The following is a 20538-nucleotide window of genomic DNA, read 5'->3' as shown; positions in this document are numbered from 1 at the left end:
CGGCTCTGTGTCTTGGGGACAGAGTGCGGGAACTCATGTTCCACAGCCTGCTCCTTGCTCCACTCTGCTCGCATCGGTGCTGACTTTGTTAATGCACTTCTCTGTCTTGAGTTTGTTCTAGTGGAAAATTACCTTTCCCTCCTTAAATTTCAAGAAATTTAGTTACAGAAACACATCTATTTTTCACATACCTTTTGAGTAATATTGAAGTATATTCAAGTCACAGTCTTAAGTATGCAGTATAACTAAGCCTGTTTTTTATACATAGGCATCTCTCTTTTATAAAGACTTCATAAATTAAAGTGAGAAATGATGTATTCTTAGTGGTATTCCCTTACTATTGAGTTATTTACATAAGACAGATATGGCAAATTATTTTACTGATTTTTATATATGAGCTTCCTGGAGAACAAAAACTATTTATTTGAATCTTTCGTGCAGTTCTTTTAGTTTTGCAGATTTCTATGAATTAGAATCACTGAGCTCTTTAGCAGGCTGGAGCCTCAGTTCCCTCTGTGACAGCTGGTGTTCAGGGCTAGTAAACCTGTGACTTTCTCTTGGATGACCAGTGGTGACACTGAACTCTTCTTTCTCAGTGAGAGATGGCCTGGAAGTGTCAGGATGTTCAGATCAAGTCCACATGCAGAGTGTAGAGAAGCCGCCAGGGGCCACAGTTTCTGAGACAAGGCTCAGAGGCTCTTCTGTGACCAGCTCCGTGCCCAGCGAGCCAAGGAGCAGGAGCAGCTCTCTCAACTCCACCGACAGCAGCTCCGGGCTCCAGGCAGCCCCTGAGTCAGGCAAGGGCAGCCAGCCCTCCTCGCAGAGATTCAGTGTCATTAGCTCTGAAGACTTTGATCAGGAGCTTATTGTGAAACCTATCAAAGTGAAAAAGAAGAAGAAAAAGAAGACAGGTACGCTCTGTAGCTAAGCACATGCTGACTGGTGCGGCTCACTCGGGGGCAGTCTTACCAAGTTCTTTGGGAGTGGTGCATATCTGCTGCTGCTTCTCACTGAATTAGTGCTGGCCCATTGGTTAGAAAGCAGAGAAGGTCTTCAGAAAACAAATGCATTCCTTTCCCAAAGGAGTTGGGAATGCTGAGAAATAGTTCACACACTGACAGAAAATACATACACACACACACACCTCTGCAAGGTTTAAGCGATGACAGACCATCCTCCTGTGTACTCACTACACCTCCAAGTGCATCCTCCTGTGTACTCAGCACACCACTTAAAGGGACTGGGTTTTTTATTTTTCCATATTTAAATTAAAATGTTGGTTTATCTATGCATACCATTTATTAAACCAGAGAGTCTGTGAACATGGGTGTAAAGTCATGGAAATAGGAAGACAATTAGAGCTGGTATATAGGTGAGATCTTTTACATTTAGTGTTGGATATGTTACCAAATATGGGATTTAATATTGAAATTTTTTTAACTTTTTACTTGTTGGTGCCTATTAAGCCTCTCTAGCTAAAGATCACTGCAATATTGAAGGAAGGTTTTATCAGATCCCTAAGCATTTTAATAATTTTAGAGAATTGGTCTGTAATCCAGTTGAGCATCTCACTTTGTTCCCTTGTTTTTCTTAGCATTGCTCGAGTGAGGCGTCAGAGCCCGTTGGTGTGTACGATGTTTGCAGACATATAAACTATCTCTGTTTTGGAATAATTTGTACTTGAGAGGTTTATTCTTCACTCACAAAATATCCTTCATTTAAAATATATATATTTTTAATTTGTTTTAAAATTAATTTCTTACTGTTTATGTAGAGTCATACCTTATTTTGAATGTTCTTATTTTAAATTAGAAGGTGGAAGCAGGAGTGCCTGTCACAGTTCCCTTGAATCAACTCCCTGCTCCGAGTTTCCTGGTGACAGTCCCCAGTTCCTGAACACAGACCTGCTCTCCATGACCTCAAGCGTTCTGGGCAGTAGTGTGGACCAGTTGAGCACGGAGTCTCCCGACCAGGAAGGCAACCTCAGTGGTGAGGTGAATGGTATCTTTCAGGAAAATATTGACCCTGAAACATTCAGTGTCCTGGCGGTACCTGACTCTGCTCCTGACTTACTGGATGAAGAAGATCACGTTAGGATTGAAATTCCACGCTGTAACCACATACATGAGCTAGAGCCACTCGATGGAATGTTGAGTTTACCCTTGCTCCCTAGGGGAGGTGTGGAAGATAGTGATGTTACAGGACTGGTAGAGGAGCCTTGTCCTGTGGATGACGGACCAAATAGCAAACAGTTACCCTTCCAAGAACAGGACCACTCTACCCAAGAACATGAGGGGGAAGACATGGAGCCCAATGACCCCCAAAGCATTTTTTCAGAAGCCCCCCTCCTGAACTCACTCGTGGTGCCTTCCAGCCTTAGCTGGGTCCCGAGTGCTGAGCAGTGGTTGCCTGGGACCAGCACTGACAAAGGCAGTGCCGAGGAGCCCATCCAAGAGCAGGATGTCCTAACCGATGTGGGGGCCCCTGGCCACCTCAGCTCAAACCCCTGTCATACTGTCACTGACAATGACACAGGTCAGAAAGAAACATCCACTTCTGAATGTGACTTGGGGAGGGTGGGAGGACAGTTGACTCCGATCTCTGCGTTGGCGGCCAGCACCCATGAGCCTTGGCTTGACCACCCCCCACGGGATCAGATGTTGACATCCAGTGACGAGGAGGACATCTACGCTCACGGGCTTCCTTCTTCAGCCTCAGAGACGAGTGTGTCAGAGCTCGGAGCTAGTCGCTCCGCACAGGACCTGAGCCAGCCAGGTGCAGATGACACGGGGCTGCTCAAGTCAGATCAGGTATGTGGGCTCAGGCAGTGGGAAATATGTCTAAGGCTTCTTTCTTAATTAAGGGAATCATAGGCAAGACTGATTATTTTCCTTTTCATGGAAAGAAATTATATTCTCACTGCAAAAGCTATAGGCCAAATATAATTTTTTGTGTGTTTGGTTTTTATTTTTAGAGTCAGGGTCTCATTCTGTTGCCCAGGCTGGAGTGCAATGGTGCAATCATAGCTCACTGCAGCCTTGAATTCCTGGGCTTGAGCAATCCTCCACTTCAGCCTCCCAAGTAGCTAGGACTATAGGTGTGCACCACCACACCCAGCTAATTTTTTAAAAAATTTTTTGTGGAGACGGAGTCCACTACCCACTTTACCAACAAAAGGAGCATCTTACTGTTTGTGCTGACCCCACAAGTTCCGGCCAGTGTAGGTACTTAGTACTAGTCATCTTAGGCAAGGGCTGAATTGGCCTGGGGCCATGTCAGAAAATCAGTGGCAGGGGACTGTCCACTGGTGGAGTGGAGAAATCACTGAGCAGTTTGAAGGCAGAGACGCCTAGCTTTCTCCTCAGATGGACACCTCCAAGGAACTGTCAGCAAGAACGGGGCTGTTTCCAGAACTGCTGTCTCTTCCACCCCCGAACTACAGCCTCGCAGCTCCTCTGAAAGCTATGCAGGAGCCACATTTGGGGTATCTAGTCTTCGCTGGGTCCCCCCAGTCCATATCACTAGGAGATAATTATTGACTGTTCCTGGGCATTTTATATTAAAGACAAATATTTTTTAAAGTGCTTACTTTCCTTAGCAAGTAGTTATTATTAGATGTATTTGGCTTCAAAACTATGTATTTTGACATTTCCTACTAGTCGTCGACATGAGATGTGGATTATGACTGCACTCACTACCAGATCTCTCTCCCCAGTGTCCCGCTGGGTTCTCTCAGTACTGACGGTGTATGAAACTCGGTCAGCTCTCACCATGTGCAGGTGCCTCGCTAAGCACTTTAAAAGTTCAACTCATTTACTTCTCTAAAAACAACAACAAAACTATGAAACAAATCGAATGTTGTCCCCATTTTACAGAGAGGAAATTGAGGCTCAGAACATTTCAATGGCTTGTGCAAGGTCACTTAGCAAGTGAGGGGCAGAGCGGGCCCCAGACCCCCTCTCGTACTCTGTGCTGTTGTGCCTCAGTAGTGAAGCATACTGCTTGCTTGTTTTGAGACAAAATGCCAGGAGGTTGGGCTTTTTATTCAGTCATCCTGCATGCATCTTTTCAACCCAGTGGTTCTTGAGTGCACTCAACTGTCAGGCTCTGTGTTTGTGCTGGGGATACCACCCTGCACATGGCAGCCAGTTGTAGGTCCTGTCTCTGTGAGCCGTGGAGTCTCTCAGGAGGGCCAGATACACGTTCAGATCTCGCAGCTAAGTGGGACTCAGGCGAGGGTGCTGAGCAAAGTTAAGCTGATGACAGGCGTCAGTTGGGCAGACTGTGAGGTGGGGTATTGGGATTCTAGGCCAGAAATTCAGAGAAGCCCTTACTTAAGGGGGAAGGAATCCTGGCCCTTTGAGGAGTTCCCCCCACCAAGGAAAAAAAATACTTCTTCCTCTCCTCACCCCCTCCAGAGAGCTAGAAAGCCAAGAAATTTTGTGGGATTTTTTTTGAGGGTGAGGGAATAAGGCTTGCCATGGTGAGCAGGGCTGGATTGAGAAGGGTTGGACACCCTTCTCTTTGAAGCGGTTAACTTCTATATGGGTATTTGTGCAAATACATTGATTTCCTTTGCATTTTTAGAAAATTTTTAAAGTACAAAGACTTTATTTAGCTTTGATTTTTAAAAGAATCCTAGCAACAAAACCTTAGTCTACAAAATTCAGACAGTGTCTCAGCCAAACCTCCAGCAGCCTTTCCCACACTCCGTGCCATGCAGCTGACTGTAACAGTGCTCGAAAAATATGGTGAAAAAAGATTGTGGTAGTGCTGCTTCCCCAGTGAGTCGATAATGATCAGACTACAGAGAATTGATTTGCATGCAGATATTGAAGAGCACACCTCTTTGTGTAAGGTATACCCATAGAATAAAACCAGATCCTGTGTAATGTGATACAGTGCTCCAAGTAATACTTTAGGAAGGATGTTGTAATAGGACAGTGTTATCCAGGGATGGCGTGGGGTCTTTACCAAGGGGACAGCAGCTCCCATTTCAGAATGTTTCTACAAGAGGGGTGTCCAAAGATAGCAGAGGCGGGTTCAGCATGGCTTCCAAAAAGATTCTTTCAGCTGTATCATTTCATGATACTCTGGTCACTTCTCTTGTTGACAATGAATCTGGCTTGTCCACTGCCATAGAACTCACCAGGCTCTGTCCTTGTTAGTTTGCAGAAAGCTGGATGGGCTACTCGGGTCCCGGCTATGGCATACTCAGCTTGGCAATCTCCGAGAAGTATATTTGGTGCCTGGACTACAAAGGCGGCCTGTTCTGCAGTGCACTGCCATGCGCTGGGCTGCGCTGGCAGAAGTTTGAAGATGCCGTCCAGCAGGTGGCAGTCTCACCTTCAGGTTGGCCTCCCGGCTCCTTGATTCCCAGCTCTAGGTGCAGACATCTTAGCACGTGACTTCCCTGCACCCTGGTTAGGTTTCCATGCTGTGCATTCAGAAGACTTGGCTCTTGCCGGAGGTTTGAGGGGATTTTCTCCAAAGAACATGAATTGCTTCATTTGACATCAATTCATGGTGTAAATGAGTATTCAGTTTGAGTTTTTGTTTTCTTTGTTAATTGCAGTGGTAACCCATGCACATACTTTTCTAAGCTATACAAAAAGTTTGAATTTTGAGGGATTTTTTTAGGGCTATTAGTATACTAACTCCTTATAAAAATAAAAAGTGTTTCTGTTTCTCAGGGTTGCTTTATAGTAATAAACTAATGAAGATGTGCCCATGGATATGTTGGATATATTCCAATTATCTGGTTTCCTTTCTAGAAATTCGTTTTTAATGAGCTATCTGCTTTGAGTGAATAATCTACTCCCTGACTGTAAAAAGAAAGTCCACTCATTCTTTCATGCCATTTTTAGTCAATTGGAGCCGACATTTCCTGAATGAGATTCTACTAGGCTGAAAGTCCTCCCTTATCTGCATGGAATCATTTGCTCATTTATTTTTTCTTAATGTTGGCCACTTTTGTACCCATTCTGGTGGAGTTTTTGTTTTTTGTTGTTTTTCTTTGTTTTTTGCCTTGAGGTAACCTGGCTTATTATAAGGAGCTTGGAGTAGAAGTCACACAAAGCCAAGTCTGTGCCTTGGACCTGTCCTCTATAACTTTACTGTGTTTCGGGATGAATTTCCCCTAACTCTCCCTGGTCTTTGTCATTATTGAAAATATTAGTTTGTTCAGAATTGTTTTAACTTGCTTTTTCTCAGTGCTTGTTTGAAAAATATTTTTCCTTAGAGATTGGCTAAAATAACAATCTCATTTAGCTGATGTTATACAATTTTGTGTTTTAATTCTTTTCCCGTTTCTGTCATGTGCCTTCGGGTTCCTCTCCCTAGCCATTTAGAAACGTTGGTTCTTTCCTGATTGTATTAATTACTTTGTATTTCCAAACCAATCTGTCCCTTGTTGGGCTACTTGGAACTCTCCATCTCCATGAGGTTAATGTGCTCAGCTGAGACGTCCTTCAGGGCCCAGGGCCCATGTCTTTGTTGGGTGTCAGAGCCCTCGTGCCTGGGTGCCGCATGCATAGATGCCGGCAGACACTCTAGTCCAGCCCAGCTGCACTCTGGGGCTTCCCTGGTGGTTCCTCGCCCTTGCCCTTGGCAGCCTGGCCACAGCGTCTGTCTACAGTGCCTTCCTGTCTTCCTTTACTCCTTCCCCATGCTCCTTTCTGAGTGGAAACAGGCCCACCCAGCTCAAATGTGTCCTTTTCATGCATCTTTTCCATTTAGCTGTCCAGAAATGCTCCCTCCCTTTGAGTCCCCAGAGGACTTTTCCAGCCTCCCTTAGGGCACTAGTTGTACCTCAGAACGTTCATTTGGGTGCTTATCCCACCACACCTGATGACATCATCATTGCTCTTCTTCCCGAGTGAGAGTGCCCGTAGTGCCAGCTCCGCGTGCTGTGTCGCTGGTGTGTTCTCAGCTCCAGTCTGTGGAACAGCCTGTAAGGTAGAGATGGGCCCCACTTCACAGATGGGGAAAGTGAGGCTTGGAGACATTCAGTGATGTGATACCCAAAGGTGGTGGCCTAGGCGTCAGATCAGTTGGGGTTTCAGCAACAGGTTGTGTCTTAGAAATCTCTGTTCCCACAGTGCACAGAGTGAAGCTTTTCCTGTAGATGATTCTAATATTTATTGGACAGTGAAGAGAATTTTTATTTCCACAGGAGCCCTTCTCTGGAAGATCGAACAGAAATCTAACCGAGCTTTTGCATGTGGAAAGGTCACCATCAAGGGGAAGCGGCACTGGTATGAGGCCCTGCCCCAGGCGGTGTTTGTGGCCCTGAGTGACGACACGGCCTGGATCATCAGGACGAGCGGGGACCTGTACCTGCAGACAGGTGAGAGGCTGCGCTCGCGGCCGCCAGCCCTGGTATCCCTGCCTCTGCTGCACCCTGCTTTCACAGTAACATACTTACAGCAGTCACAACAACTAAGAGGCAAACAATCAATTTAAATTAAAACACTTCTGGAAAGAGAGTATTTGCCGTTTGGAATGTGTTAGCAGTTTCCTGCTACTGACACAAATTTAACCTGGGACAAATGTGGGGCAAGAATTAATTGGATTATTCAGTGGGCTACAGAAACAGGATTTTATTCTCCTATGGCTAACCATGGCATATCACTTACCCTGTAACATCAATCTTAAGAGGAAAGAATACAGAGAAGTGACATTAGAATTATTTCCTTCTTTAAGCTTAAGTGGCCACATTTTTTTCAACCAGGTCAAAGCCTAGTTCTTACACACTTATTTACATGTGGGTCAGGAAAAAACAAGAAGAAATAATTTTCTCTAAATAGCAGTTCAGCTTATCCTAGGAAACTGCCCTTAGGGAAGCCTTTAGCTGCTGAAAGTGGCACAGTGGGACTTGTTTATTAAAAGTAAACTGTGATGAGTTTACTTTTACAATCAGTGTTTATGTACTGTCAGCAAAATGGAAAGTGGTTTTCCACAAGCAAAGTAATTTGTTAGTGCAGGGACAGGATTGTGGGGCAAGAGTTCTTTTTGATTGTCAAGAGGCCATGTTGGATTTATGCAAAGATCAATCTTCTAACCATTTCATGTTGCTGATTCTGAGAGAATGTTTTCATCTCTGTTATGAACTGTCAGCTGAGAATGATTCTGTTGATGAGATTGAAAGCCCTTGTACATCTGGCTCTCTCCCAAATATGTGAGAACCTTGAGCCCTAAGGGGCCATGTGCTAGCCCAGGCCTCTCCATGCTAGCTCCTGTGTCTTCCTTTAAGTGAAAATGGCTGTGGTGAGGCACGTGCACATCTAGCCTCCAGGACATTTGGGTTTTGGTCATGGTGGGGAAAGGGTGCTTCTGGCCTCAGGGTGAGGAGTGGGTGACCTCTTAACCAGTGGTGTCAGAGGAATCACCAGGGCAGCGGTTTCAGATGAGCCCAGCCCCACCCAGACCTACTGGATTAGAGTCTCTGGGGCTTGGCCCAGGAATTTATATTTAAATCCTGCAGGTGAGCCCCACCTAGTTTAGTGCGATGAAATAGAACCCAAAGGCTGTGATACCATAGGGTGCTTTTGTCATTAGTCAGGGAGCAAATTTGAGTACTGAGACCTAATTACGGGCTAAGGAATACGGGGTTTTTGGTGACAACTGCTCTGCCAGCTCCCTGAGGAGTGGTCTTCGAGCTCGTTTAGACACACTTTACTGACAGGCCGCAAAGAGGCAAGGGGAAGAACCTTGGACGGAGAGTTGGGGACCCTGAGCTCTGGCCCTGCCACAGTCTTGCAGTGTGATGGACCTCAGACATCATCTGGGAGGTTCAGGGTTATCATTTTAGCAGCGGAAGCCTGCCCCAGGTCAGAGCAGACGGGAGGGCTGCTCTCCCTGAGAGCTCTCTCTACAGGGATGGCCGGAGGCCTCGGATCCTCAGGTCCAGCAGTGGCTGAGACCCTCTGCTCTCTGAGGTTATGAGGGGCACCGCCAAGGGCAGAGGGTGGCTCTGGGGGCTGCGCTGCTCTGGCCTGCAGCTGCTCTCCTGCTCTTGGCTTTCATCGTCCTCTCTCAGTACTTCTTAAGCTACTCTGGGATAGCAGAGAATTCTGAATTGCTATGCCTTCAGCTTTCAGAGCGTACAGAACTACTTCCGATGGATGTTATATTTAGGCAACATTTAACCATGTTATGTTGACTAAACTTTAAGAAGAAAAAACACTTATTATGAAAGAACATAAAATACCAAAAAAGAAAAACAAGCCAACAACAGACAACAACAGAGTCAAAATGAGGTGCAAAGTCCTGATTGTGTGTCTTTGGGGGGCTTCTTCCCACCTTCCTGGCAGGTCTCAGCGTGGATCGCCCCTGCGCCAGGGCCGTAAAGGTTGACTGTCCCTACCCGCTGTCCCAGATCACAGCCCGAAACAACGTGGTGTGGGCGCTCACGGAGCAGAGGGCCCTGCTGTACCGGGAGGGCGTGAGCAGCTTCTGTCCAGAAGGGGAGCAGTGGAAGTGTGACATCGTCAGGTACCCGCCAGGGGGCAGGGACTTCCACAGTATCTTATTTGTTCCTGTCATTGCTCTTGTCAGCTTGGCTCTCCGTAAGGCACAGTGTGAGCCCGGTCCTGGGCAAAGCCAGTCCCCTGAAGTTTCCATGGTACTAGTGTTCTCTTGAATTCATAGCCGATTCCAGCAGCCTGATCTCGGAGACGCTTTGTCTGCCTCTCACCGCCAGCCTGGGTTTTGGGTCAGAGCTCAGTTTCAAAAAATGTTGCCCTCCACGTGACCCAGAGCATCACAGAGTCATGAGTCTCTCCTGACAGGCTCTATTCAGAACTGCCCACTGTCAGATAGTTTCTGTTTAGAGTCTGTGGTGGCTTAGGTCCAAATATTTTTCTTTATTTTCATCCTAGTCAATTGAAATTGATCTCTAAACTGTAATATATTAGGCTACTTTTTACCATTCAATATTTTAGTTACAGAACTGCCATCAAATGATTTTACTAATGTGGAAGTATTAGTAATCCTTAGAAAAACTAGATTAGGATATTCTTGGTTTGAATTCAGCAACCCAGTAGACTTTTAGTGAATACCTATTGGAGCTAGCATGATACTGGGGGCTGGGTGTGCCAAGATGGGACTCAGTCCTGCCCTCATTATTCCCTAGTCTACAGGGAGCCACATGCACAGAGAGGCACCAGGTAGTATAGATGGTCCTAAACGAGAGTGTGGAGCACACAGCACCGAGGGAGATGTGGACTCCGCTGCAGAGGTCGGGAGGGCAGCATGCAGAATGCACCCTCGGCAGAGCCTCGAGGCTGACGAGGACTTGCCCAGATGGAAGGAGGGGAAGGACATACCCAGCTGAGAGGGCAGCGTCTGCACAACCCAGCGTGGCATGTTGGGGGAGTTTGCAGTTGCTCTCTTGGTGAAGGAGGAAGTAGAGAGATGGCACTCATAGGCCTTGGATTCCTTTTGTGCCTTCTCACTTTTTTCTTAGGTTGTTTTCTCGTGAGAGAGTTCCCTACCATTCTGGGTCATCACTGTGTCTTTCGGAAGCTACCACACATTTAGACAATTTATATTGCACAGTAATTTAACTCACACTCAAACTTCCTTTCTGGGCACTTGATGATGATCTGCTCCTTATGAATCAAGTTACATTTCTTCTCCCACACCACAGCCCCCAAGAGACGCTCAGTGCCGCCAGTCTTAGACATGCCAGGCACGCTGCGTGTGGGTGCTGACTCCCATGTTCTCTTCCTTGTTTTCAGTGAAAGGCAAGCGTTAGAGCCCGTCTGCATAACTCTTGGGGATCAGCAGACTCTCTGGGCCCTGGACATCCACGGAAACCTGTGGTTTAGAACTGGCGTTGTTTCCAAGAAGCCTCAAGGAGATGACGACCATTGGTGGCAAGTAGGTGTTCAGCTCCGGGGCCACATACCAGTGGTCTCCCTGACTTGGGGGTGGGGGTCAGCTCCCCCTTTTCACACCCTTCTCTTTTCCTTAAACAGATTGAATTAAATCAATAATATTCACTTTTACCGTTTGATGGATTAGACTTTCCTGTGTTTGGGTACAATAGAAACATAAAGACTTTTTATCATAGGAAATAATTTGCAAAGCTCTCTTTGCTTAAGTAATACTGACTTTATTTATTTATCTTGCTCTTGTTTAGAAATTTATCATTATAAGCTAAATAAATCTAGTGACATCCATTTGAAGATGTAGGTAATAATGATGTTTAATTCTGAACAAATGTGCTAAGAAAAGAAACTACACAATAGGTTTGAAAACCCAACCCACAATTAAAATTCAGCTGTCTCTGCGTGTTTGAAAGGCCTCTAAGTAAATGTTATTTCAGCAAAGAAAGGAGAATTTTCCCACATGCTCCCAGAAAAGGAAATGCTTTGAGAAATAAGAGGAGGGTATAATCAAGCTAACTTCATGTAATTTGATCCCTGCCAGAGTGGCCTAGAGTGGATTTTCCGTGATGTCTCTACTTTCCCCTCTGTGGTTCCATTAGTGTTAGCGTAGCCCCCACGATCTCCCACTGTGGCAGGTGAGGTTGCACTGACAGTCAACAGTTGTGAAATATGCGATGTCTCGAGTATTATCTCTTTGTTGGTTCAGATTTTATTGTCACCTTGGACTTGCCTTGTTGAAAGTTTGTCTTGCATTGGCTATTCTTAGGTCTTTCAGATAAGAATGTGGAAAAATAAGTTGTATTTGCTTTTTTATGAATATGTATATTATATACATATGTCTCTAATTCGATATACTAGGTAACATTTGATAAAGTTATATAAATGATTTTAAAATACCTTGTGTACTTACAACCATATGTATATATATACACCTAGACACATACACCTATGTGTATATATGTATACTAAATTCTGTTTTTAAGTATCATGAAGAAAACTAGGTATCATTTTATCATAATATTCAGAACATTACCTTTGGAGAAATTTGACAGAACTATCTTTCAGATACTTGGAAGCAGATTTATTTTAAATACAGGAAGATTGATTTATTTGTAGTGCTAAAGCCAGTGTTATGTTTGACTGCAAAACCTTTCTTTTCTTTCTTTCTCTTAATTTTTGTCCTGCTTATCTGCACATCTTGGATGCTCAGACTGAGTCTGTCACAGACTTTGTGACTGGCCTTGGTGGAGTCACAGCTCACTCCCGGTGAGCTGCATGCTGTAGGTGGCACATGCCCCAGGAAGTGCGGAGCTCCTGAGCTGGCTGTCGCATGTGGCCTGCTGCAAGTCTCCAGAGGCCCTGCAGTGTGCCCGAGTCCCCGGAGTTCGTTTCCCCAGCACTCAGCCTGGCTGGGACCCCCATGAGAGTGCATAAAGGGCTCCAGGATCTGCAGTGAGGTCTGGGGGCCTGATGAGGTTAAAGCCATTGGCATGAACTTCAGTTAGGGCAGTGGCTCTCAGTCACTGTGAATCCTTCCACAGACAGCAGTGGTCAGGGCAGCATTTGTACATGTGATAAAGTACTGACTTGTACAATACTTTCCTTTTTGTTTGTTTTTACTTATTATAAATTAGGTTCCCTATGATAAGGGATGTCACTTTCACTCAACATTTCATCGTTTGTGACCTGGGAATACAGCATTTATGCTAGTGATGTTCTCTACGATCAAATCCAATAGTGCAGAAATGTGAGTGAAAGTCATGCAGAATCAGATTTTTGACTCATCTTATAAGAACTTTCTTACCATCAGAACTGCCGAACAAGGGAGAAGTTTACCTCAGGGGGAGGTGGTTGTCTGGAGTAATGTCTCTGGAGGTGTTTGTGCAGATGCTTTTCAGTAATGTTATAAAGGCAGTTGATGCATCTGAGCTAGGGTTAGATTCTAGATGCCCAGGATGGTCCTGTTTTTTGCTGTTGGTCTGGCATAATAATTAGTAGTCCCAGTTCAGATCATAAATTAGTTCATCACCCTACTTACCATACCTTTTTAAACCCATATTATGATTCTAAGTATTATACACTGTTGTCCATTGGAAATGCCTGAATTTAAAAGCAAAATTATTTGTATTCTGATTAGAATAAAAGGCTTCTTTGAAGGGCCATAAGGGGGTGATATTTAATCAAAAATAACACATGCTGGCCGGGCGTCGTGGCTCACGCCTGTAATCCTAGCCCTCTGGGAGGCTGAGGCGGGTGGATCGCTTGAGGTCAGGAGTTCGAGACCAGCCTGAGTGAGACCCGGTCTCTACTAAAAATAGAAATAAATTATCTGGACAACTAAAAATATATATAGAAAAAAAAAATTAGCCGGGCATGGTGGTGCATGCCTGTAGTCCCAGCTACTCAGGAGGCTGAGGCAGTAGGATCACTTAAGCCCAGGAGTTTGAGGTTGCTGTGAGCTAGGCTGATACCACGGCACTCACTCTAGCCCGGGCAACAAAGTGAGACTCTGTCTCAAAAAAATAAAATAAAATAACACATGCTTTTGTAACAGGTCAATATAAGTATAAATATAAAAGTGTATAAAGTAAAATGTTAACGTTTTCTTCCATTGCTTTAAATACAGCCCTCAGAAGGAGTTATAGTTTGCAATTTGGTGGTATCCTACTACACTTCTTTTGGTCTTTTTGTAAACGCACCTGTGCACATTTGTGTTTGGGTATTTGGTCATCTTGTTACTAGAAATTCAGAAGTATGGAGGTGAACCAGAACCCTCCCTCGAAGGCAGAGAGTAGGCACTTGTGACTGCACTGACAGCAGGGTTTTTGTGCATCTCCTCCCTCCAGGTGAGCATCACAGACTATGTGGTGTTCGACCAGTGCAGCTTATTCCAGACAATAATCCACGCCACACACTCAGTGGCCACAGCGGCTCAAGCACCTGTAGAAAAGGTAGCGGATAAACTGCGCATGGCATTTTGGTCTCAGCAGCTTCAGTGCCAGCCGAGCCTTCTAGGAGTCAATAACAGCGGCGTCTGGATCTCCTCGGGCAAGAATGAATTCCATGTCGCTAAAGGAAGTCTCCTAGGTGGGTGAATTGCTTTAATTTTCACACTGTCTTAATAGGCAGCTTCACTTTAAACCCAACATTTAAAGACAAGCTTTAAGATAACTTGAAAGGATAATTTAGTGTTCATGGTGTGAAGTGTCTATAATGGAAGTGCTCTTATGCTCTGTGATTAGTTTTTCCCTTTTTTGTTAATCTATCATTCCTAAAACTTGGATCCCGTTGTCCAGGTAGTATGTTTCCCCTGGAAACCTATTATGATATAAGAAAAGCAAATGGAGCTCATTTTTGTGTTAATAATTTCACATTTTAAATGGAAAAATTCATCCAAATATAAAGAGCCTAATGAGAGAGAATAGTCCATTTCCCTGAGGGAAAATTATTGCCAGTGTTAAAAATACAAGGCTTTGGCCAGGTCTTTGAATGTAGGTGTGAATCTACATGTTCTGGGGGTTCCTTTCTGGGAGTAAACCCCTGCTTTGTGAATTCTCTCCAAACTCTCCTAACCCAGGGCAAGAGGAGGAAGGAATGGCGGGCTGTGTGGGCTCATGCTGCTTAATCGAAGGACTCTCTAGAATTAGGAGCAAGAGGGCTTGAAGGCCAGCTATAGTCTGGAACTAAAGCTCTGAAGTGTTTTTGTCTTTTTCTTTCTTCAACACACCCTTCCTATTTCTTCTTTTCAGGCACTTACTGGAATAATGTCGTTCCCCGTGGGACAGCTTCTGCTACAAAATGGGCCTTCGTCTTGGCTTCTGCTGCTCCCACAAAGGAAGGTTGGTTGGTCCTAGCGTGGTTGAGAAATCGAGTGCATGGGTTGGCGGTTGAAAAAGTTCAAACCCCAGTCTGACCGTGGTCTAGCTGGCGATGGAGGTGCAGCTGCTTGGATCTCTGAGACTAAAGACATGGTGGTGTCACCAGCCAGAAGCCCTTACTGGCTGAGCCAAAGGCCCCAAAGCTGGAAAGGCCTGGCCAGGAGATCCCCGGAGAGGGATCTGGCCTGGTGAAGCTGAGGGTGTCCTTCTGAAGGAGGGATTGTACAGCGTGGCCACTGGGGCTGGTAGCAGGGGACTTCCTGCTGTGTGGTGCATTGCAGGGGCCACAGCTTCTTTGGGTACCTTCCGATTCCCCTTGTGAATTTGTCTGTCACCTCCTTCTGTCTTTCCATCTTATTCACAGTCTTTGGCTGTCTGGCTGTGAGTCCCCCGTTTGTTCCCCCATTAGGCAGACCTTCCCTGCAGGGGATACTCCCACAGACTCGCACTCTGGGCAGAACTCACAGCCCTCACGGAGCATGGGGTTTGGAGCCAGGAGAGGCAGTGCTGCCACCCAGTTAGCTGGGAGCCAGGCAGTCAGGTGACCTCTCTGGGAAGTAGCTGCACCTCCTCCCAGGATTGCACTGAGGATTAAATGGGAACACACCATGAAGTCTCTGGTTAAGAGAAAGCAGTTTGGCGAGTTCAAGCCATTAGTCCCACTAGGATGTGGATGGCTTGGTCAGTACAATAAATTCTTACTCTCTAGATTGTTCTGATCACAATTCTGAAATCTAACCATTTCTGAAAATAGTAAGTTATTTCCTGGGTTTGACATAAATTAATTTGGCAGCAAAACTTGACTTGATCTGATGTGAGGTTACTTACAGTCTCTCTTTCTTCCTTCTTTTTTTTTTTTATTTGAGACAGTCTTACTCTGTCGCCCAGGCTACAGTACTGTGGCATCAGCCTAGCTCACAGCAACCTCAAACTCCTGGGCTAAGTGATCCTCCTGCCTCAGCCTCCCACAGAGTAGCTGGGACTGCAGGCATGCGCCACCATGCCCAGCTAATTTTTTCTCTTTTTAGTAGAGACGGGGTCTTGCTCTTGCTCAGGCTGGTCTCAAACTCCTGACCTCAAGCGATCCTCCCGCCTTGGCCTCCCAGAGTGCTAGGATTATAGGCATGAGCCGCTGCGCGCGGCCTGCGGTCTTTCTTTGTCCTGTTGATTGTGACTGTGTGTACATGCTGCTGCGGGAATATTACTGCACTTCATTGGGTGGAGCTGTCTGGTTCCTCCGTGGCTGTTATATAAATCTGTGGCATACCCATTACCTTAGGTGTTCAAAATCAAGAAAAAAGTGTGAATTCCAGTACATATCTGGCCACAGGTTGTAGATAATACTTTAGACAATATGATAAGGTTTTAATTTCCCCAAGGATTATTTGTATCTTAACTAGAATCTGTTCAAACTAAAGAACTGTATAAAAATAGAGGGAATGAAAGGCTGTAATTTTGAGGCAAGGATGGGAAGAGAAGGGTTTCCAGTCTCCTAAGCCTTCGGCAGCCGATCCACCCCCTCAGCCTGTCACCAGAACAAGGAAAGCTCCTTGGTGCCGTCCTTCTGGGGACTTGCTCCCTCCACAGGACTGATTCAATAGTCCTTTCCTCTTAGTGAAATTTAACATTCTCTATTAAAAATGCTCTGGTGCCTTTGTTCAAGTTAAAGACTTCCTGGTCCATTATAAATGGGAGGTCAGAGCCAGTAGGCCAACATTGTACCCTTTATAAAATCTTATAAGCCCTGCTTTCTTTCCATTTCTTTAAAATATTTCAGGCGTGTTTCTTGTTAACCGGCTGGTCATGGTGTTCCCCTCTGCCTTCTGACTGGAAGTGCATAGAATGCCCCTGCGGTGTGGGTCTGGGTGAGTGAGTGGGCTGGTGTCTGTGGCCAGGTGTTGGGTGTCTTCAGGAGGCAAAGGCTGCCTTACGCGTTTAGGGCGGGTGGCTCGGCATGGACAGAGCACATCGATGACAGACGTGAACTTTTCCACAGGAAGCTCCTTGTGGCTGTGCCAGAGCAGCAAGGACCTGTGCAGCGTCAGCGCCCAGAGCGCGCAGTCCCGCCCCTCCACGGTGCAGCTGCCTCCCGACACGGAGATGAGGGCCTACGCCGCCTGCCAGGACGCACTGTGGGCCCTGGACAGCCTCGGCCAGGTGTTCATCAGGACGCTCTCCAAGAGCTGCCCCACGGGCATGCACTGGACCCGGCTGGACCTCTCCCAACTAGGTATGGCCGCCATGTGAGTATGCTGCCAGTGTCCTGAGTGCCCCAGACCACATCAGGGCCAGGCGTCTGACAAAACTGCCCAGGCCTGGGTTCAGCTTGTGAGTTCTTGGATGATGTGTGTAGGTTGCTGGATTTCAGGAGATCACTTGGCCACTCTTCCAGGTTCAGTGGGCCCCTTGGTTTGGTCAGCAGCCTCCCTTCCTTATCCCCTTACGGTTTGCAGGGTGTTCAGAACCTGAGGAGGGGGAGCATATACCCACATAAAGTTGCCACCAAGAACTGCTTGAAATAATGCTGTTGACACAGCTGCCTCCGTCAGTCTGAATGTGGGACAAAGCTTTGTGACCTTTAAATCTGAAAAAATGGATGTGCCCTATGCCAGGATCAGTGCCACGTTTGTCTGTCTCCTCAGCAGAGTGAGTGCGGGTGGCAGCTCTCTTCCGCCCAGGGGAGCTAATATGCATCCAACTGCTGCTTTTCTCCAAATCTCCCCTCAAGAGTTAAGTAGGCTAAGAAGTATGTTGCTATTTGTAAATAATTTATTCCTATTCCAAGAAATAATAAAATAAGCCCACAACATTAGATTATTCTCTGAATAAATTCTTGATCAACCAGCAGCTTAGGTATGGTTTGTCTAGAGGTGGAGGCTGTGCAGATGATTCCCAGGGGTCAGGTGAGCCTTGAACTTTCATTAGTACTGACTCAGAAATGCTTTCCTGCTGCAAGATTTCCCATTTTTCAAACTGACAACCAGCATTTTGTTGGTTATGTGGTGGACTTGAATTGTACAAACATTTAATGTTTGAGAACTCAACCATGTGTACTCATCAGAAAAAAAAGAGAAGAAAGCAAGCAAGAAGAGAAGGAGGGCCGGTTGTCTCTGTCCTCCCCAGCCCCTGGCTGCATCACAGTGTCTGTGCGCTCCCTGCGGACAGGGGCCTCTCTCCACTCCCTAGAGTGGGCACTGCCCCGGATGAGCCTGAGCCAGGCCGGCAGCACACAGCACCCTCAGCCCCAGGGCTCACACAGTGCTGGGTAGACGTCGCAATCTGTGGTCTGACGAGGCCTCCGAAATTAATCTAGCTCAACTGAAAAAGCAAGTTGGTTCCCAAGTAAAGTAGCAGACTCTGAGCACAATGGTTCACTCCTGTAATCCCAGCACTTTGGGAGGCTGAGGCAGGAGGATAGCTTGAGCCTAGGAGTTTGAGACCAGCCTGGGCAATATAGCAAGACCCCATCTCTACAAAAAACTTTAAAAACTAGCCAGGCATGGTGGCGTGGAGCTGTAGTCCCAGCTACTCAGGAGGCTGAGCCCAGGAGTTTGAGGCTACAGTGAGCTACGATCATATCATTGCACTCTAGCTGGGCAACAGTGAGACCCACTTCTCTTCAACAACAACAAAAAAAGCAAGCTCTGTTCCAAAGCTAGGGATTTTCTAGGGCAATTTTGATTATGCTTTGGGCCTACTTGTCACCTTCTACCTTTCTGAGAACATTTGCCCTCCCCACCCTGTTACTGACAGTGACTGACCAGATGGGGCTGAGGCTGGGAGTGGTCTGAATACTGGTGCTGGGTTACCCTGCTGCCTGCCCTGGGAAGCCTCCTTTATTAAGAGTTCAGGGACCCCTACTGGTCCTGAGCCTTTCTCAGCAGCGCCCCCTCAGACCAGCTGGGAGACGCAGCTAGTTCCTTCTGGGAGTGAAATGGCCAGGGCATGGTATGGGCTCCCCACTCCTGAATCTTGAGCACTGTGAGAGGCTGTGCTCATTTGCATGACTTGGGTGAGAAGCAGAGCTATTTCCCTGGCCCCAGCCCCTCTGAGGAGAGCATTGCACAGCAGTGGGGTACAAAGTCAATGGGCGTCGTGCCGCGTTCCACACTGCTGGAGCCAGTTCTGCCTGGGCCTCCTGTCTCCAGCACAGCTCATGTCTCCCAGCTGCCTCAATCCCGTTCTCCCAGCGTGGGCTGGCTGGCTAGAGTGGCACAGGTCTCTGAGGTGTGCATTTTGGCTTCACCGGGGAGGTAGCCATTCTTTCTAGGGGAGAAGCTGGCTTCAGTGCAATTGAGTCTTAGTTTAGGAGTGAGAGGAAGCAGGAACAGAGCCATCCTAAGTCCCAGGTGCACTTTGGCCCTCAGCGATCAGTAGATGCTTACTGAGGGCATGGGTACATGAGCAGAGGAGAGGCCCGGGAGTCCTGGTTGCCATGGATGAGCAGATTTTCACTGAGCCCCACCCCTCCTGCCTACAAAATTGTTAGTAAATCAAATCCAGCCAAGCCTGAAATGGATCACACAGGCAGTGCATACCCCGATGGTCGCAGGCAGAGGCACAGGCACTCGTGGCAGAGGCAGGACGGAGCAGTGCCGGCTGTGCCTGGAGACACGGCTCTGAGACCTTGAGCAAGCTGCCTGTTACCTTTAACCTCACCTTTCCAATGGGAACAGAAATCCCCAATCATATGCCCCCAAGATGAGGCAGGTAAGCATCTTGTCTGAGTGTCAATCTCCAGGCAGTGCAGCATTCTGAAAGCTGTGACACAGCCTGTTGGGGGCACTCTCAAGCCGTCATTAGCTGCATAAACCCACTTGCTTGGGTTGCCCCAGTTTGTGCCACAGGGAGGCCGACTCTGTCATCACTTGTTAAAGCACTGCTTTTCTTCGTCTGAGCTTTGGATTTTCTTTATTTATCTGGGTTATCTGGTTGATACTGAAATGATGGATTAAGACTCCTCTCCCCATTTTCTGAGGCTCCTGAGAGAACGCGGCAAGCCCAAAGTGGGTGGGCTTTGTGTCGGGGCAGGGGAGCTGGCCTGCACTGTGTCAGCGCTTGGGTGGCTGACGGCAGGCCAGGGACACCAGTGTTCTATTATCCAGGTGTGGTCTGTGTAGCCTGGGGGACATGCAGGTGGTTCAGAAGACTTTTTTTTTTATATAATTATATATTTAAATTAGGGAATACAGATTTTGAGTTCAAGTGTGTGCTGTCTGCCCAGGACCCTGCGTGTGACTGTGCATGGCAGGCTGTCATCAGGCGGCGTGCATGGAGTAGGCATTGAGTGGAGTCATCTGGCCACCATTAATGCTGCCTGGATGGCTTACTGGGATTACTTGGGGTGCCTCATTGCTGTTTCAGAAACCAGCAATGAGGGCACTCATAGCAATGAATGGAAGCACAGCCTGTTCAAGACTGTGATTCTGCATTTGAGGATTTTGTTCAGTATCATACTTATCCTTCCCCAGATGTGCTCTTTTTCCTTACTTCACCCTCCGCTCCCTCTGAATTCTGCAGGAAAGTGCAGAGTCTGCAGTTTCTGCCTCCGCTCGCCAGTCCGGTCAGCAGTGTGTCTTCCCTACCTGACAGGGTCTCCTTGCTATCTAGCCCTCTCCTTCCTTCCCACCACTGCCAGGGTGGAGTTCCCTCCTCACGAACCTGCTCTTCTGTGGTAGCTGCTTCCTGGCACCAGGTGTGTCCACCTCCCACCACTGTTGCCAGAGCTGTCTTCCTCAATCACAGCTCACGTGGTATTGTCCTCA

General features: G+C 46.8%; 1 protein-coding gene across 3 annotated transcripts in view; it reads left to right on the top strand.

Moving 5' to 3' along the window:
• TECPR2 (tectonin beta-propeller repeat containing 2) overlaps window positions 1-20538 on the top strand; it is a 92741-nt gene that overhangs the window by 47701 nt on the left and 24502 nt on the right. For 2 of the 3 annotated variants that reach the window (XM_045560203.1, XM_045560214.1), the window contains exons 8-16: window positions 597-911; window positions 1813-2810; window positions 5169-5352; window positions 7175-7348; window positions 9315-9495; window positions 10743-10884; window positions 13742-13982; window positions 14645-14734; window positions 16770-17003. In XM_045560203.1, coding sequence (XP_045416159.1) covers window positions 597-911; window positions 1813-2810; window positions 5169-5352; window positions 7175-7348; window positions 9315-9495; window positions 10743-10884; window positions 13742-13982; window positions 14645-14734; window positions 16770-17003 — 2559 coding nt within the window. Of the gene's footprint in view, window positions 1-596; window positions 912-1812; window positions 2811-5168; window positions 5353-7174; window positions 7349-9314; window positions 9496-10742; window positions 10885-13741; window positions 13983-14644; window positions 14735-16550; window positions 16646-16769; window positions 17004-20538 lie in introns of those variants that run through there. The other variant, XM_045560223.1, reaches the window with a different exon arrangement.

The sequence above is a fragment of the Lemur catta genome, chromosome 1 (genome assembly GCF_020740605.2).
Source record: "Lemur catta isolate mLemCat1 chromosome 1, mLemCat1.pri, whole genome shotgun sequence".
Classification (NCBI taxonomy): domain Eukaryota; kingdom Metazoa; phylum Chordata; class Mammalia; order Primates; family Lemuridae; genus Lemur; species Lemur catta.
Note: the sequence above shows the minus strand (reverse complement) of the source record. Positions and strands in the feature narration are given on the sequence as shown.